Genomic DNA, 19,353 nt, shown 5'->3' on the forward strand with positions numbered 1-19,353 from the left:
GAACTTTCTAGTGATGGTGAAGTCTGTTTGCTCACGACTGTCGCTGTGGGTGATGAGAATTTTTCCTGTTTGGAAATTAGTATAATTACAGACTAATTGAAGTCTAAATTAGCGAGAACTGAGCCGTTTGCTGTAGAGGTTGAAGCTTTTGACGAAAAGCGTTTAAAAACAGATTGCTAGCATCAAAGTACATTGACATTTTTACGGTGATACTGGCCTCGTTTTTTACATGACGCGCTCTGCCCACAGAAAAAGCGGAATTTGCGCAGTTGTCGCACCTGGCCGTAATTCTGTCCAATTTTCCGCATTCATCACATCCGAACAAGAAAGGGCAGCGGAAGTTATAGAAAGTACAGCATTTCATGCCTTGAGATCCAACTCAGAGGTTGATATTAGAGATCAGATAGTGATATTGTGGACGATGTTTGTATATTGAGATAATTATTTTTGTCTTCATACAAATTCGTTTCCAAAAAAAATCTTCCTCATTCCATCTTTTTCCGCTTTCGTCCGAATTGCCGTAGGGCTTACTTTAGCATGCGAAAACTGCCATTATTGAAACAGAATAAAAAATACAGTGGCTTTGACTCTGTCATGATCACACAACAGATGCAGTTTTCTACACTATTGGCCTGAAATCCATTGACTAGTGTTACAGTTTTCGTAGTTCACAGCACGCTGTGAAACTATAGGTGTCATTTCTGTGCTTTGCTTTATGCTTTTTTTATTCGACTTTTGCTTTTGATTTAGAAGTCGTGCTAAATGTTATGACTTAATTAGGATAGATAAATGAATTGAATTCATTTGTGTCCAAGCGGTAACCGCAAGCCAGAGCGGTAAAATCTGGGTTTCGTAGATGACGTTATGTTGGTTAATTTATTTGAGGGAACATCGGTTTTTATAATTTCCCAAATCCCTCAATTTTGGCGATACGGCATGACGCATGTTTGTTTTCTTGTTACCACAATAACATGAAGACGCAGTGAGGCGATTAGCGACTGCCTTTTGATTTCTACTAATGCTATGTTTAGCAAGGATATTGCCTTTGCAGAGATAGTGACTACATCCAAAATTCTTGAAACTTTATTTGCTTGAGTTGATCGCAAAGGATGTGATGTTGATCTGTAACAGGCAGGACCGATGCCATAATAAACTATTGGGTTCATTGTATGATCGATGCTAGACCGTAAGTGATGTAAATGAGATGAGCGTTGTAACGTCAAAAAGAACAAAACAAAACAAAACCACAAAATAACGAAATACCACTTTTTTTATTTACTTGTGATTAGCCTGATTATGTACTTGTGATTAGCCCTGATTATATAAAATATATTGTTCAACCTACAAGAAAAAAAATTAAATCAACAAAATAAACCTTTCCATCGATTTGATAAGTCTTAAGTTTATTGGTTTTTTTGTTTCGAATATTTTATTTACTATACGTGTGTAGGAAATACATTGTTTGCAAATTTCACACAGGTTTCTTTCTTTTTTTTTTTTTGATAAATCTTACGTGACTGCAATGCAATTACGTTTCGTATAAAACATACGTGCCAGGTGACTCCAAATAAGACGTAAGTTCTTGTCGTTTTGTGCGTGACTTTAGTTAAGGTTTGCGCAGGATGATTTTGCACCCAAAGTTTTATTTACTGCTCAACATCCGGTGCGCGCTGCACGAAATTCTAGAATCTAATTGGCTGACGCGAATACGTCAATGGCCTCTAATGCACACACCCCTACCAAAATTCTCTGAACTTGCGACACTAATTTAAACCAACTGCTCTGTTGTATCGTTATTCCTTTAGAGGTAGATTTTCGATTCATTTACTTGATTATTTGTACATGGAATGACGATTAATTTTGCTATCATTGTCGATGTCATCCCTCCAAAATAGTGGCTGAGTCCATGAAGTGAACTCTGTGAATATTAAAAGACTTAAGAGGCCACTTTTTGCCGGCTATAAGTCTAATGAAAGTATGGACAGTATTTGGAATGCCTTCCCTCTGCGGCCAGTGCTTTCGTTTATTATGTTAAGTCACTAACAACTATGGAGACTACGCGCAATTTACAGTTTCAAGGATCTTAAATTTCAGAAACATTTGAAACTGAAATTTGGCGAAAACCACTAAAATACTGCAATCAAATGTGTAAAAAACCGCACACCGCAAATCCATAGCGCAATACTTCCCCGGCCCTTGGAAGACAAATACATTTGTTTTTAAAGGATATCGTATGATGCGTGAATCTTCAAGTGTAATCGGCACTATTGGAGCTTTACTTGACTTGTAATTCTCATTTAACCTTTCCTGAAGATAAGTCTCTCCACAAAATAAAATAAAAAGTTACTTTTCATCTAATTTACCGAGAGGGATCGCTGCTGGCTCGAAAACGCCGCGAATTATCTATCGAAGGACGCAGCGTCGAGCAACAAAATTCTTAAATCGTCCAGCATTAGTTTTGAAAAACTTATAGCATAATTAACAGGTTATCGAGTCGCGGTCAACATTTTCTAAAAAGTCAAAACACGAATTCTATTTGTAGTAAAAAGATTTAAGGACGTCACAAATTAGATGTGCTTGATTCGTATTTCTGGTGAGTGAAAATGAGTGATAAAACACGTCCCATTTTCCTTCTAAAGTAACGTCCACCGCACGCCTGCACTGACTCTCATGACTAAGCGCTTCACGCGTGATAGCCTAAATCTAAGCCAATTTACTGCACGTTGAAGAAAATGAGTCAGTTTAAAGTGTCACTTTGTTAAAAGCATTTTGCACTCGACTATTAAAAGAGCTGTTAGCTCTTAGACACGATATTTTGCTCTCCTGTCAAGATAACTCGTGTATCACTAACTTTTAACAAAAAAGCTATGACGCAACTTGACGCCAATTGCTTTGCGTTATAATCAAATCGCTTCAAGTGAAATTCCAACCATTACTATCACGCGCGTTAATCAACCTTTAACAATTCTATTTCTTAATTTCTATATAGTTACGTGATTGTCACAGGTTTATTTTTGCTGCTTATGTTATCTTTTCTACACAATGGGGTGCAAAATATCTAAAGCCATGTTCACAAAATAATCTCTGATACGCGCGCTTTTTGTCAAATTCCGACCGTATATTCAGCGCGGTGTTCAATGTTCATCAGTGAAAAAATCGATAAGCAGGCAAAGAACCATAGATAATTTCACATGGAGAGATAACAAGAAAAATGCGGAAAAATTCAAGAATACAAAAGCTATTTTAAGGACGAGAGTCTAAAGACAAACAGAGCAATATATTGTATGAAATAAACAATAACAAATACAATGATATTGGCTGGGGAGTCAATTGCTACCAAATATCTTCGACGATAATTATACGTCTGAAATTTATAATTCAAAGATAGTGCCAGTTAGTCGTTTGTTTTTCAGTATTCCTAAAAATTAAATTAAAAAATTAACTCTAGTTTGATAGCAATGCCAGACTTCTCCAATTTACTCGATCGGCAGTTGAACGGTACTATTGTTCTCCTTAGATAAAGCGAGTACGGGCAAAGAGCGAAAGCACAAAGGACTCAGAGACGGTTTTCTTGTATACTTAAGTCGATAGGGCATAGATAACCATAGTGAGCATCGAGTTCTTGGTCAGTCGGCTAGGCTTTCATCACTGCGATCTTTCTTTTTTACTCTATTAGATACGAACGAAACAATTTGGTGCGCTCGTTGATTTTAACGCACAGATTATCTGTTTATCTGAAAAATCGGTGATTAATTTCACGGGATAAGGACTGGCTAGAAAATTGAAGATCACGAAATCGAAAGATGGCCAGTTATTGCATATTTTTACGCTTTGTTTTGTTTTCAAAAGTTTGACGTTATACTGAAGCCTCCAGACTTTGCTGGTGTTCCAGAGTTTAAAATCAAACGGATAGCGAATATTTTGCCAATTGCTTTGACTGTTAAGCAAATATCACTGGAACTATTTCTTCAGAGAAAATTTGCACCCTGGTGAATTCATTTGGATATAATTGACAGGTCAGTCTATCGTTGCGAGAAAATACAAATGTTAATGTTGCTTTGAAACGAATTAAAAAGCTGGGTGCTTGTGCACTGAAGTAACGAAAGAGTATATTACCAAGAAAAATCATGGCAATATTTAAGCTAGCTGTAACAAATATTTAAACACAACAAAGCTTTTTCTTTCAGTGTTTTGTGTCGAAATTTGTCCATGTTTGTTTTCGGCTATATTGGTCGTCAGCGAAACAGGAAAATTTGTACATACGGCCATGATGTTTTTCCGCTCCTTCATTGTACGCGACATGCAAGCGCAACGTGAGTCGTTGGTGGGCCGCGGACAATTAGTGTTTGAGAGGGCTGTATAACTTATCGTTGATGAACTCTCGGTTTATCTGACAATGCTTTGATGATCATGCAAAAAGTGTTTTTAATTCTCAGTCTTGTGGACAAGAGTTGTTTTAAAGAGGAAACCTTTTGAATCTTAATTAAGAAGCGCAGTTCTCGTTATTGACTTTTGTAGCTTCATGCAGGTTTAGCTGTTGCTTTTAGGACATACGACTATGTGAATCACTTCAGTTCCCTTTCTCTTTGCCCAGTAGAGATGCAAGGATAGGGTTGACACTCCAGGCGTACCTCAAAGAACAGACTATTTTATAGGGAACGATGATTGACGAGCAAGGAACTCTCAAAAGAATTGTTCTTTGAGTTAAAATCACTAGGGCCTCACCCAGGCTCGTAACTATTCATAAAGGCTTTAATGAGTACCACTTGAAAAGAGATGGTAAACGAACAAATGATAATTCTTCGATTGTTTGTTAATGCGACATTACTTAGATTAAGTTTAGGTGCCAGAGGGTATTAGAAGTAAAAACAGTTGAGCTACTCGAAAATTAACTGCAAAGCGCAAATGGTCCTCCACAAACAGGGACGTGTTACGGTATCCGCCGCTTTCGCCCCCTATCGAGTTCGCCCCTACCTTATACCGTGTTCGCCCCCACACTTTTCGAGTTCGACCCCACCAAGTCAAGTTCGCTCCCAGATTGAGTCATGTCTAAATTAGTTGCTATCGAACATTGCAAACAAGTTAGAACCAAGACAAGTTTTAAATTTTAATTGACCGACGGCCATTTTGAAAGTTTATATGTGCGTGAGAGCTGGGGCGACCGGAAACAAGAAATAATGGGGTCAAGCAGTGAAATACAGAGAACTTTCGTTGGTTATGACCTTTATAGATTGGGTGGCTCCTACAGGAGCCGTTTTTGTATTTGACCGAACCGAAAGGCTACAAGGTCGTTTCATAAATATTCATAAATAAAGCTAAACGAGGTAAGTATCTGTTACACATTTATTACACATTTATTACAAGTCTCCTTGATGGGTAGTGGAATGCAAAACAGCTTTAGTGTCTCGCGTGATTGGTATGACTGGGTCCTCGAGGAGGCATGATGAAGTGAATCTTTTGTTATGATTCCCTACAAGAGCGGGAAATGTTCGGGTTCCCCCGCATTGATGTGGCAAAAAAGAACGAAGAACCTGTACCCGGTTAACAATCGTTACAGCCGTTTTGCAGCATTCTGGCAACAAAAAAGTCACATACACATGTTAGATAGTCAAAACAAAGAAAATCAATCTAAATTTACCGAAATTATTGGAAATTACGATGCAAACTTTTAAAATTTTTCGATGAAATAAATTCATCTTTAAACAAGCCTGTAATGAACTTTCAATTGAGTTTGTTTCGCTCCCCATAATCGTAAAGTAAGTAAATTAAGTTATATGCTGATATCTCGACTTCATACGCAGTAAATAATTGAAAATCAAGAAATCGATGGATGGCCAGTTATTGCATATTTTTACGCTTTGTTTTGTTTTCAAAAGTTTGACGTCAGTTACACTGAAGCCTCCAGACTTTGCTGTTGTTCCAGAGTTTAAAATCAAACGGCTAACGAATATTTTGCCAATTGCTTGACTATCATGCAAATATCACTGGAACTATTTCTTCAGAGAAAATTTGCACCCTGGTGAATTCATTTGGATATAATTAACAGGTCAGTCTATCGGTGCGAGAAAATGGAAAGGTCAATGTTGCTTTGAAACGAATTAAAAAGCCGAGTGCTTGTGCACTTTAGTAACGAAAGAATGTATTGCCAAAGAAAAATCATGGCAATATTTAAGCTAGCTGTAACAAATATTTAAACACAACAAAACTTTTTCTTTTAGTGTTTTGTGTCGAAATTTGTCCATGTTTGTTTTCAGCTATATTGGTCGTCAGCGAAACAGGAAAATTTGTACATACGGCCATGATGTTTTTTCCGCTCCTTCATTGTACGTGACGTGCAAGTGCACCGTAAATGAGTCGTTGGTGGGCCGTGGACAATTAGTGTTTGAGAGGGCTATATAACTTATCGTTGATGAACTCTCGGTTTATCTGACAATGCTTTGATGATCATGCAAAAAGTGTTTTTAATTCTTAGTCTTGTGGACAAGAGTTGTTTTAGAGAGGAAACCTTTTGAATCTTAATTAAGAAGCGCAGTTCTCGTTATTAATTGTTGTAGCTTCATGCGGGTTTAGCTGTTGCTTTTAGGACATACGACTATGTGAATCACTTCAGTTCCCTTTCTCTTTGCCCAGTAGAGATGCAAGGATAGGGTTGACGCTCCAGGCGTACCTCGAAGAACAGTCAATTTTATAGGGAACGATGATTGCCGAGCAAGGAACTCTTAAAAGAATTGTTCTTTGAGGTAAAATCACTAGGGCCTCACCCAGGCTCGTAACTATTCATAAAGGCTTTAACTTGAAAAGAGATGGTAAACGAACAAATGATAATCCCTCGATTATTTGTCAATGCGACATTATTAAGATTAAGTTTAGGTGCAAAAGGGTATCAGAAGACAATTGAGCTAGTCGAAAATTAATTGCAAAGCGCTAATGGTCCTCCACAAATGGGACGTGTTATTGATGCCGTACAGCGCAAAACACGATTTGAAGATTCGTAAACCATTAATTTTATGTCCTTCTAAGGATAACGAGTTCAGCCACCGGACTCCTTTTCTTCACTATTGTGATCACCTCTAAATAACCGATGATTTAAGGGGATGGATTGAACTGAGATAAACTATCTTGTGGTCGTACATGTGGCAAAGTGAATGAACACTACAATTAGATTTGCAGTTTTATCCCCGACTTCTCTCTCTTCGATCATGAATCTTTCTCTTATTTTATCGAGTTTTCCTATGGAAAGAAAATCGCCGTACGGTGGTCTGAATCACCAACAAAAGAAACTCTTAATTGTTACCAGATTCTCCCTTGTAACACCATTAGAAATGTAGAGAACAGTATGGAGAATATGCATATTGATGAAGGGGGGAGAGGGTCAAGGAGGGTCAAGTGATGAAGACAGACGATTCATAAATCTTCGTGCATTGAGATTAAGAGGCCGATATTGGAAAAGTGATCCGCTCCGTATGTATATGTTGATAATCAATAACGAGACACCAGTTGGTGCATCAATGAAGTTTACTCCTCAAATAACTAAAGCAAAATATGACAAGCTTCCAAAATAGTTGATCTAGATGGCCTTGTCGATTTACACATGAAAACCTCTTAACGTAAAACTACAAAACAACAACAACAATAACAATAACAACAGCCTAATGCCTCTCAGATACAGCAACGGCAATATCTTAGGCTACGACTGGTAAAAATAAGGGCGCCATCCCTGGTAAGTTTGAAAACAGCTCAGCCAGCTACAGAGAAGTGTCACAAACATAAACTAGCTATATCCGCGAAAATTTTCTACCCACATTTAGATCTTTAACTCTTAAAACCACTATTACATCATACGCAAATCAAGTACAAATCCTTTAATCAGAGCCAACAAGCCGATGAATTATTTCATGTTCATAGACGGATTATTCAGTCAATCCTTCGTCATTTTCTTCCTCAATGTCTGGGGCGTCACTCCAGACTCTGTTGGAAAATAAAACAGTCAAATAACAGTGAATCAAAGTTCAGACGGAATTTAGGTGAAGTTGCTTTCAAAGCAATGATAGATGCAAACATACTTTATCTGCCGACATTTGAAATCTGGTGTAAACACATCCAGGTTCATTTCGGGCAGCTTATTACAATCGACGAATATCTTTGACTGTTGCAACACCCTCCTGGGGATAGAAGGAATGCTCTCAGCATTGTCGCAGATTATCTTGGCCAATGTAACCTTTCTTATTTCTTGCAGCTGGCATTGCGTAAAAGCTGTTTTATCGGTGTCCAGGCTTCGGTTTGGTGCGTTTTCATGCCAGAAGCGGTCACCCTCTCGTAGGCGTTTGAACTGCTCGGTTAATATACACTGAAAAGTTTTCCCTAGTGCTCCTCCCTCGGCATCTGCAGGCTCCAGCATTCCTGTGAAGAATCATGAAAACAACACTTGCTATAAACGCTATAGATCGTTTTCAGTCATGTGATCTCATTTTAATTGGCCGCCTAAACCTTTGCCCCTCTTCATCCTGAGCTTAATTATTTCAGTTGTATGAGCTAAACGAAAGTGGAATGCAGAATAGTTCGGTTTCTAGCGTGATTAAAACGACTGGGTCCTAGAGTAGGCATGATGTAGGGAGTCTTGTGTTATAATTACCTACAAGAGCGGGAAGGTTCGGAATCCCCTGCATTGGTGCGGCAAAAAAGAACAGAGGACGTGTACCCGGTTAACAATCGCTACAAGATTTCGCAGTATTCTGGCAACAAGAAAGTCACATACACATCTTCAGATAGTTAAAACGAAGAAAATCAATCTAAATTTATCGAAATTATTGGGAAATTACACGATACAAACTTTTTATATTTTTTCCATGAAATAAATTCATTTTTAAACAAGCCTGCCATGAACTTTCAATTGAGTTTGTTTCTCTCCCCAGAAACGGAAAGCAAGTAAATTAAGTTATATGCACATACCTCGACCTCAAACACAATAAATAATCAAAATAGAGTGTCATAACTAATTCGGGACTGCTTTTGGTTTTGTTTTACTTTGCTTTGTGATTGGTCCAAAAAAACTCTCACCACCTTCAAAACCAATCACTGAGAATCGAAAAGTAAACCTCAGTCAGTTTTCTTGCTTTTCCCCCTCCCCACTTTTTTGAGTTCTGATTGGCTCCTTATGATATTTTCCTTTATTCTGATTGGCTTTTGTGATTACTTTAAACATGGTTTCGGTCTCACAATACTCAATTGCTATTTGGCGGCATTACGCTGGCGCAGACATACCTCCAACGAAAAGATCGACGTCGTGGACTGACTGGTACTGGGACTTCAAATTATCTATATCTTTTTTGGTAATACCAGCCTTTTCTAGATCTTCGAAGCTGTTCACTGCTGGTGTAATTTTACAAAACGTGTTTCGATATGTCGTAAATGAAGGCAAACCATGTTCACGTCCTCTTTGGATGTTCAGGGATACGAGGTCGGACAAGTCACCAGGGCCTCGAAACAAGTTTTCTTGAACAGAGCTGGAAAAATGCCTAGGAAGAGAATCAAGCCAACCAAGGATCAATGGAATCTGATAAATCCTACTAATACGTGCGGATCTACACAGCGCATTCTCGAGGGAAAAAGTTTAAATCAGAAGTATTCGGGTACAATGTTTTTTCGTTTGATTTTGACTTGTGATTGCCTGTTTTCTCTTTTACACACTACTTCTCTTTCGTTCTCTCAATATCCCCCAAATGGCTCTCTTTTTCCAAACAAAAGATGCAAACGAGATTGTTCAATTGAAAATTATCTCTTACTCACCCATCAACTTTGGATGCTGGACTCTTAATCAAGCCTCTAAAAATGGAATCGATACCTCCATTGCACTTTTCATATAGGTAGGTTGGATTACCGAAGTCCAGTAACGGGATGGGCGAGAACTCTAACTTAGAATCACCGGTGCATTTGTGTTCAAAGCCCTCTTGACTAAAACGTAGAAACTCCTCTTGAACCAAACTGTGGCCAAATCGGTAAGCCGCCACAGAGAAGGCTTGAGACGCTTGGGCACTGACACCAGGGTTGTAACCATTGAAATACCGTTTTCCTTTCAGCAGAGCGAGGTTGTTGTCTTTGATCTACAAAATGAAGAGAGGTAACAGAAATGAAGTCAGTTAGGAGTAAAAAAAAAAAACAACAACAAAAACAAAAAACAGAGATTGAAACATTGACCTACCGTTTTGGGGCTAAGAAGCAGTGGCAGAAATTCGTTGTATGTAATGAATTGTAATTCCGCCCCAACTATTCTCCTGGTCTCCTGGTAAATCCGCTCCTCTTTCCATTCTGAGTTTTCGCCAAAAAATGTTGCTATTCGGTTATGCTCCCGGACGAAGAGAGTATGAACTGACATGAGACCTGTTGTATCCATGAAATATGTATCGTCAGCAAGGAGTTAAAAAGAGATATCAATACAAGATAAAATAGAGGGGCTTGGGACACGAAGATGTCCGACAAACGGCTGTGCAAGATACTCCCTTTACTGCTATGGGTGTGGTCTTAGAGTTGTCGAGTATGAATCCTTTCACTACCTGGGCCGGGTTGTTCGAAAGGGGTTTAACGTAAATCTACGATTAATAGTTAATCCTGGCTTTAATTTCTCCTGTAAATAAGCGTGTTTAAAAGCTAAGGTTTTGTTGGGTTTTATCTCAATATGACTTAAAACTAAAAGGAAAAAAAAAAAAGAAAAGGAATAATATCTTTGCAAAGCCATTAAATTGATTTAAAAATTTGCACTAACCCTGGGTTACGTTAATCGTGTTTTGAAAAACCTGGCCCTGGTTTTTCCTCGCAATATGAGTACTCCGTCAAGCAGAAAGGTGACAAGAATAAGGAATTATATCGACAAGGGTATATCATTTGATTTACCAACAGATTCCCAGAACTAATAATGTAAGAAATGTATGACAGAAGTAGTGTTGAGGCCTTAGGACCAAAAGGATAAAACAGGGCTCAGGTGCAATTTCATCATTCCAGTTATTTCTAAACAGAGATGTCTGTGAAGAGGCCTCGACAGGGTATCAACTTGATGGAGCGAGTCTGCGTGTGTAGAAGTAACAATATTTTTACAGTTTTATTATAAATATTCGATATGAATACGCTATAGAGGTGGTTGAAAAAGGTCGTTACAGCACGGTCTTTTTGAAGGGATTTGGTGACCTCACCTTGATTCTCGTTCGCCCGCTCGTCTCCGGCTACGAAACAAGGTCTGTTAGGATCTTTTGACACGCATGGTATCTCAGGATCTGTTTGTGCAGGTAAAAAATCCCCCAAGGGGCAGCCGTGACGAGGTTTCATAATTCTCATTGTCCCGTCGGGTGCTCGAAGGTGTTCAGCCTCCTCCTCGTCAGAGCCGTAAACGTTGGAGCCGTCGATGTAAGCTGTTATTATGTTGGTGTGCTCTCTTGGTCCTGGTGAACACTCTGGTTTAAACTCATGGGGAGCATCTCGAATCACTTCAAAGAATCTAACATCCCTGCTCTGGAAGACGTCATCATCGGCCGGAACTTCAACGTTGAAACACTCTGGCTCAGTAGAGGGAACAGTTTCACAAGTAACTCCTTGAGCTTCCGCCAGCGTTAAGTCATGGTCCAGGAACTGACCCCAATTCATGGCCAGGTGGGTCAGCCATGGAGAATTAGGGTTTCGGCGGTCTGCATTGCTGCCATGGACGAAACGACTCACTTCTCTCGCGTTGGGTAACTTGTCTCCACTTTGTGCCACGCGAGGTGCCGAGACCTCATCTGCATAATCAGCTGGTTGTACTCGTCTGAATGGAGTACCAGCTGCTCCAAAAAAGGGTTGATCCACATTATTGCAAGTTCCATCAAATGTTCGGAAACGGGCCTCCTCCTCAGACTTATGTGGACATTCAATGTCACCTAACGGTCGGTGTTCCAAACATTCAAGAACCTTCCTCCTGCATTTGCTTTCTCTTTCTTTCCTGGTAAAAAAGAAATATAAATTGTTTATTTGCAAAGTATAGTGAGAAATTCAAACGTCACAAGAAATTTAAAAATGCACACAAAATCATCAATTTAAAGGAGAAGTAAGGTATTAGCAAGTTTGAGGCACCGTGGCTTGAATTTTACTTTTTAAGTTTTGGGTAACAAATTTCGATGTAAAGAAAGAGTGGGTGTAAATTCCATAGTAAACTATTTTCTTAAAGGAGAAGGGTCAGAGTTTCCTTTTAAAAAGAGTTTAGGAATAAAGGTTACCCCAAACCTTTCGAGTGCCTTCAAAAAAAAAAGAAAAGAAAGAAAATCGTGTGCTGCATTTGAGAAACCAAACCATACTATAAGGGTCATTGAGAACGTTTTTAGTAAAAGGACTGAGTGGAGTTCAATTGAGTCTGAATTCGGTGGAGCTGTTTCCTGCCGAAAGGTCACTCGGGAGTTCCGACCTAACAGAGATCGTGTTCTTTTTCTTAGGTCGCGTTTAGTATGATCAAAGGACACTGTCAATCCAGCTAGACAGGACGGCGAAGTTTACAGAATTCCTTGTGAATGTGCCAAAGTCTACATTGGTGAAACGGGAAGACCTATGCGAGAGGATGAAAGAACACGACAGGGATGTACGTTTAGTCCGTACCCAGACCTCCGCCGTTTCTGAACACGTCAACAAGACCGGCCACCACCTGCTTTGGAACGAAGTAAAGTTTATTGATTTAGACTCACACTAGTATACCAAAAGAGTCAAGGATGCTATCCACATAAGACTTCACCCTGATAACATCAACAGGGATAAAGTCATCAAAATTCCTGACCCGTGGATACCAACGATCAAGAAACACAAAGGGAGACCGGTACGACAGCAAACCACCGTGGGAATAACTTGGAGTCTGACCTCTCGGAAAACCAAAGCTTACCGCAACAATGCGGATCAAAATCCGCTAATCAAATAAGATCGCCGTGATACAAATGGCAACGCGTGAGCAGTCGACCCCATTGCCTGATGAAGATTAGCAGTAAGCAGTTGAAACTTCGTGATCTACATCTCAAGTAACTACATCGCGAGACAAACGATTACGATATTATCAACATTTATACTAAAATACAATTTCTCGATAATTCACGTGCATTTTAAGATTTTAATTTGATCTTTTTGAAAATGTACCTTTAAGTAATTAAACTCTGAACTTCTTTTTGGTGTTCTGGTTCTAGAAACACCTACCTTCTCATGTTCAAAGGTATTCCTAGAAGGTTCAAAACCTTCCTCGTCTTACAAATGTCTCGTATGGCGCATTTGACACAAGCTTCATTCTGTAACGACCTCAGCACTTTCGAGTCATCCACCACTGATCTTTTACCATGTTGTAATATCTGGAAGCTTTTTCTCAGACTTGTTCTAGATGCTGCTTGGCTATCGTGTTTTTCTTTTTTGGCTTCAGCCATGGATTTTTTCTCCACAGCTTTGAATTCATCTTTGATCTCTTTACAAAAGTCGGCCGACACGCTGTCTTGCGCCAGTTCCGTGTTCAGGTGATTCAGTTCGGCAAGGTCATCCGCCACGTCTGCTGTAGTGTAGGTGTCTCCTTCTAACTGGTCTGGGTCGTTCAAAACAGAAGAGGATCCCCGCTCAAATCCCAGAACCAAGATAAACAGTAAAGCACTGAGAAAACGCCCTGCCATGTTGTCTAATGAAGAGCGAAACAAAGTAACTTGGAGCCTTCAACATACAGATCATTCAATTCATTATTGATTTTACTGCTAAAAATGGTTGACGAAAACAATCTCTTTGTAAATGCTTTTTATTCCCCTTAGATTTGAGTGATATGCCGTCTGTGATCCCACTTGATTGATTGTTAAAAGGCTTGATTGATTGTTAAAAAGCAAACTTGATTTGTGAAACACAGACTCGATTCCTTGAAAAGTGAATATAATATCTTGATAAGCAACTTTCTTTTTCACTTTTGCAAAATAAAGACTTCAAAAACTTGCCGGGAATCTTATAAGCGCAAGGCTAGATTTTTCTTTAGTGGTTTTTGCGTCATGGCGACAGAAAACTTGATTAAAACTTATTCTTTGCAATGGAGGTGAAACGCTTCTAAAAGGAAACCACTCAAATGCGATTTTAATAGATCAAGGCCACCGAGGCATAAAGCTTCATCTAGGTCATGCGCATTAAGACCTGACTCTTTGCAAATGTTTTTCTTAAAGCTGACTCACGCGGCAATTTGAAACGAATTCCCACAAATTCCAACGTAAAGTTCGCATAATGACATATTAAGGCAGCTCATTTAAAGTGTTTCAAGGGATTATCGGTGAAATGTTTGATCAACAAACGCCGAAGACATCTTCGCATGCTCCGACGTCCGACTTTGGCAATTGTCGTCAGAGATTCAAACTTTTTGTTACATTTATGGCCTGTGACAGCGAAAATATGGAGATTTTTCATATTTTCTGACGACAAACCATCGATGGCGATATGATGTGACTCAGCATATCGTGTAAGGAGGTCTTTTTATTTGATTATGTGGAAGGTGTTAATGGCGGCACTTTCCGATTGAGGTAAGCTTCACTTTGTTGCCAGACAACATTATTGATAGAGACTAATTGCCGTAAAGTTAAGGGTTAAACTCTAAACTCTCTGGTAACTAAGTGAAACGTAGAAAAATTTGTATCCTAATAAATTGTAGTGTAAACTTATTAAAAGTTTGGACGGTTTCAAATATTAAGCGCGAAAGTCGGTTTACATCTGTAAATTTATATATATTTAAATAAAATGCCTTTAAAAGCGTTTTCATTTTATGCCATTTTTCTATGTTTCATGGAATTTTTCGCTACAGTTTGCAGGTTTTTATGAATTCTGCCGACAGTTCTCAACCTATTAAAGTTTAGCGTGCACGGAATAAATATTTAAAGGCAAATGTGAAATGTTGTACGAAAATTAGTTTGGGTTACATTTACAAAACATTTTTTTAAAATTTCGTCTTTCCATTTGATAAATATGTGTGGCCTAATAATACTTGCATGGTTCAACATTTTTCACTCCCAACATTACTTTGACAATCCGAAGTCCATTCTTACGACTAAATTAAACTCTCACCGGATTCTTTTTCAACTATGGAATTCTGACTCTACTTTACTGCATACTGTCTACATTCTTCTGGTCTTCTCTTCTTTCTATTTTCCCTATTGTCTATTCTATTCTACTTTTTTCCCTCTTCCCCCAACTCTCTTCTAAGTAAACTCTTATAAAAGAGTATGCTTATATATTCACTACTGACAGATATGGATTGGTATGCCAGCTTGCTGACCTTGAGAGATCAAACATTTGTTGTTGGAACGCTAAACCAAACAATTTCACCAGACTTACCATCTGAACAACAAGGTACTTAATTACCATACCTCCTTTCAATTGGGTCAACTTCTGACTGCGTAAGTCAAAATAAGAACTTTCGTGTGGGTCCAAAGTGAGGTCAATAAACAAACTAAGCACGTCAACTTGAGGGTGTTAGACAAGGCTGTCACAATTCGGAAACTCATCACGACAACTCAAACCTAAATAACTTCGGAATTTGATTTCATACATTAAATACTTTCTAAATATAAACGAAAAATTAAATCATACTGAGCTGACCAACTAACTGACTTATTAATTATAAACTGATAACGAAATGCTTCATAACATCATATGGATGCTTACTAAAATTTGCAATTCAGTCAAATTATCATATTGTAGTGATATAGCTAACTGAACGCCATCCTCCAACAGAGAAAGTTGCTGGTCATTTCTTTGAAAGGTCAATTCTAATTTTCGCGTTCACGAGTTTGAAAAAGTTGAGTAACTTAAAACAAAATATAGACTATCGACATCTGAAGTAGAAGAAAGGTAATCAGCGAAATATTATTGACATCGAGGTTTTAGTCTGGGAAAACCTTTTGTCTATTTTACTTTTTTCGCTATTGGTAAACAAACCAACGGCAGCAGTTAGCATTTGACCAATTTTTTTAGAATTCTTGAGGTATTACAGGTCTTTTTAACCCATCGACGCGTGTCAAGTTATACATCACAATTGACGTCTCAACGTCGAACAATAGCTTTGGGTCACTGGTTCTCAGGTGTGTCACTTTATTTTGGCGACTTTCTTGATGTTTGACTTAGCTGCGATACTGAAAAGTGAAATGGGTTCTTCCTTAACCGCGAACTGTCAAAAGTAAAATTAAAAAAACAAAACAAGAAAACAAACAAACTCCTGCTTCTGTTTCTGATCTCGAAAAATGTTAGGTTAAGCTTAGCCTGTTTTTAAATCCGATTTCTTTTTCTTACTCTTAAATAAAGCCGAATGTCGGTGCTCTGATAGTTCATCAGCACAGACCTTTTGGACAAAACCCTTATAAGTCGCTATGAAAAACGGAAATAAAAAGTTGGCACCGTTTTTCTCATGTTGCACGATCGAGTTGAAAAAAGCCAATTCAATCTTGGTCAGTAAACATACTTTATCATATAAACTACGGTGTCATACAAGGATTTCCAGCCCTAAGAAAAGCAGTAACAGCACACGCGAAAAAATACGATATTTTGTCACGTGTGTTTGATATCGCTAATCAGTTGCTGACACGTCACTCGCCTTTCGCATCAATCAGTCAGGTTGATGAACGAACAGCAAAGCCTTCACTATTTTTAATCCATGGTTGTTTGACGGAGTTTTTCTCGGATTATGACTATTAAAACACTGAAAAATCCTTATCGCTTACAGAAAGTGATGTTAAAATTTCCTAGAAGGAGAAAAAAACCAAAACACGAAATGAAAAACCAAAAGTTACGTATTCAGTGGCTCTGGTGATGGCGTTTCTCGCGGCTTAGAACGAAAATCGATTACTGCAAGATCTGCCACAGGCCGATTTTGGCTGTGTACCTGAAAGATTTCTTTTGTCTGTTAGAACTAAGTCAATTATTTATTGAAAATTACGCCCATTGTTGATTTCGTAGTGATTCAAGGCATTTTTTCATCTCGAGCCTTAGCGCCAATGCACATTACAATTTTTATTCGGGGATCGTTGATCCTTTTATTTTCATTCGTTAATAAAGTCGACTTTTCTTTCCAGTAAAAGACTATTGTGTTTACACGATAATCGAAATAATACATGTTGCTCGTGGATATGGAATTTCTCTTCTCATGTTCAACTCGATAGCTCACGAGTAAGCGCAGCGAACGAGTAAGGTGTCGAGTTGAACACTCGAAGAGAAATTCCATATCTACGCGCGCCCATGTATTATTCTCTATATAGTCTATACATATTGATTGGTTAAGTTTACTGATCTTTTTAACGCTATGATTAACACCAATATCCTTACAGAGGCTAATTAACCAATAACTACGGTCAGGTCTTTAATTTGAAAACAGTCGATTCTTTTCGGAAAAAAATTACGGCTTAATCTGATCTCGTCTGAAACCCTTCGACTACGTTTTCGGTCTGTTATGACGCGAGAAAGATGCTTTTAGACTAGAGTTATAAAGACTTTTTGATGACCCTAAGGCTATTAAATAATGCAGGAAACAATGAATAAGGTACTGGTGTAGATACATGTAACTAACGTACACAATTCATTCTTACCTTCGAGTCAGTTAATTCTTCGCAAAGAAACTACCGAACAGCTCTAACCTTTCTGACTTAAAATTTGTTATTTTATAACCCCAAACAGGAACTTTATCGGTTCAATGCGACTTTTGTTGTGATAATTTTGATGCAATCAAAATGAATATTTGCCAAAAACAATGGTTTTTTGTTGATCGATTTTTTGCACCGAGAAAATACTTGATTTGTCTATAATTTAAGATAAGGTAGCTGTTCAAAAGGGTTGCAATTCACGCTGTGACTTAAAGCCCGGCAGCCGAACACGGTTTCAAATAGACTAAATGCCCGGTAGTCAGAAATTTTCACAGAATTTCCATGAGAAGGTTCTTCCAACTTTCTTAAGAATTTCAGATCTTTGTTTAGAAATGTCAAGCAATTCCAAATCATGTATGGAATTGTCTTTTAATTGGATAAATTCTCCGAGCCAATTAGGAATTCTATGCTTCTGATCAGACTATTTGGAATATTCGAGGTTATTTAGAAATGCCAAGCGATTCAAAGAATTACGTTGTTTTTGTTTCAGTGGTCAAGCTTGAACGTACCAAACATGTTTTAAAGCTCGGGAGGTCACGTTGGTTTCGTAGAATGTTGCCTTGAGATCGCTGTGGCGTGACAGTTAGGGACAGCTTCAAGTTCAGTAAATGTGGAGAGAAAAAATGCAGAAAACCTCAAATAAAAGCTATGAGGAAAATTCGATGTTTGTCTGCATATCTCATATGGGGGTATTGTGATAAAAGATGCGCCGCCTCTGTTGGAGATCTCTACATCAAGTGAACCAAAATACAACTTAGGGAAACATGCTGAATTAATGCCAAGTTCACGATTTGGTAGCTTACAGAAAGAAAGTTTTATTAAAGAAAGAACTGGTAAAAGTGCCATGTACGACAGGAATTAGAACTCTTCGAAGACATTTTGGTGAATAATTAAATTTACAACTGTCGGGCATTCAGTCTACTCGAGACGGTGCCCAGCAGTTTGATCAAAACGTAGAAATTCTTAGGGTTAAGAAATGGAGAGCAAAGTTCAGATGGTCTTCAATAACAAGGTACGTGTTACTGATGCCTGACGTTGCGGTTTTATACGAAAAACGATTTGGAGATCCATGAACCAGTAATTTATGTCTGACTAGGGTTAACGAGCTCACCCACAGACCTTTTTATTCATTTTTCGCTTTTTCAATCGACTGTACTTAACTGATGTTTGAAGGAGATCGAAGTTAAATTCAACTGTCTCGAGGTTGCACATGTGGCAAAGTGACTAAACGCTACAACAAGTTAAGTGTTAACTCTACAGTTGTATTCCCGATTATTCACTTAAACCAGCGACAAATCATAAGCCTTTCTCTTCTTTCATCAGGTTTTGCTATGAACAGAAAATCACTTTTCAACAAGATGCTTCAATACTAAGGCGGATAGTTTAGTTCACGTAGAGTATTGAAAATTAATTAATTACGAATGACTAACATCCAATTTTTCCTCACAAATGAATATCTTCCCATTCATGAAGGTCACGGGAATAGAGAGAATGATCATCAACTGAACAAGCTTTTGATTGTTTAAAATATTCTCTTTCTCAGCGCCTTAGAAGATATACCAAGAACAGTATGGAGATTACGCGTACTGATGTCATTGTGTAATGGGTAAGGCAACTAAGAGAGGTGGTTCATAAATCTTCTTGAACTTAGACTCTAGAACTGATACTCGAAAAGTGATCCGATACGCATGTAAGTTGATAGTCAATAACGAGACACTGA

General features: G+C 38.3%; 1 protein-coding gene across 3 annotated transcripts; it reads right to left on the reverse strand.

The window, feature by feature from the left end:
• Window positions 1-7,497: 7,497 nt before the first annotated feature.
• On the reverse strand, window positions 7,498-17,717 carry LOC149036102 (immunomodulatory peroxidase-like). Of its 3 annotated transcripts, none has more exons than XM_089190053.1 (8): window positions 17,580-17,717; window positions 13,192-13,654; window positions 11,184-11,962; window positions 10,199-10,377; window positions 9,787-10,100; window positions 9,262-9,515; window positions 8,064-8,400; window positions 7,498-7,968 (listed from the first exon to the last, which is right to left on the reverse strand). In XM_089190053.1, the coding sequence occupies exons 2-8, from the start codon at window positions 13,647-13,649 to the stop codon at window positions 7,911-7,913; spliced, it is 2,379 nt and encodes a 792-aa protein (XP_089046179.1). In that variant the 5' UTR covers window positions 13,650-13,654; window positions 17,580-17,717; the 3' UTR covers window positions 7,498-7,910. The 3 variants fall into 3 exon arrangements, with proteins under 3 accessions (XP_089046179.1, XP_089046181.1, XP_089046180.1); XM_089190055.1 differs by lacking the exon at window positions 17,580-17,717 and adding an exon at window positions 15,337-15,444; XM_089190054.1 differs by lacking the exon at window positions 17,580-17,717 and having other exon boundaries at window positions 13,192-13,760.
• Window positions 17,718-19,353: the final 1,636 nt, after the last annotated feature.

The sequence above is a fragment of the Pocillopora damicornis genome, chromosome 12, assembly GCF_964200805.1.
Source record: "Pocillopora damicornis chromosome 12, jaPocDami1.2, whole genome shotgun sequence".
NCBI classification, from domain to species: domain Eukaryota; kingdom Metazoa; phylum Cnidaria; class Anthozoa; order Scleractinia; family Pocilloporidae; genus Pocillopora; species Pocillopora damicornis.

What these genes read in the sequence shown, in the direction of transcription:
- LOC149036102 (XM_089190053.1), bottom strand. Translation starts at nt 13,649, where the DNA reads ATGGCAGGGCGTTTTCTCAGTGCTTTACTGTTTATCTTGGTTCTGGGA. An exon ending in TGCTTCTTAGCCCCAAAACG is followed by an intron (nt 10,101 to 10,198) that starts GTAGGTCAATGT and finishes TTCATTTTGTAG; the next exon opens with ATCAAAGACAACAACCTCGC. An exon ending in CCAGCATCCAAAGTTGATGG is followed by an intron (nt 9,516 to 9,786) that starts GTGAGTAAGAGA and finishes TTCTCTTCCTAG; the next exon opens with GCATTTTTCCAGCTCTGTTC.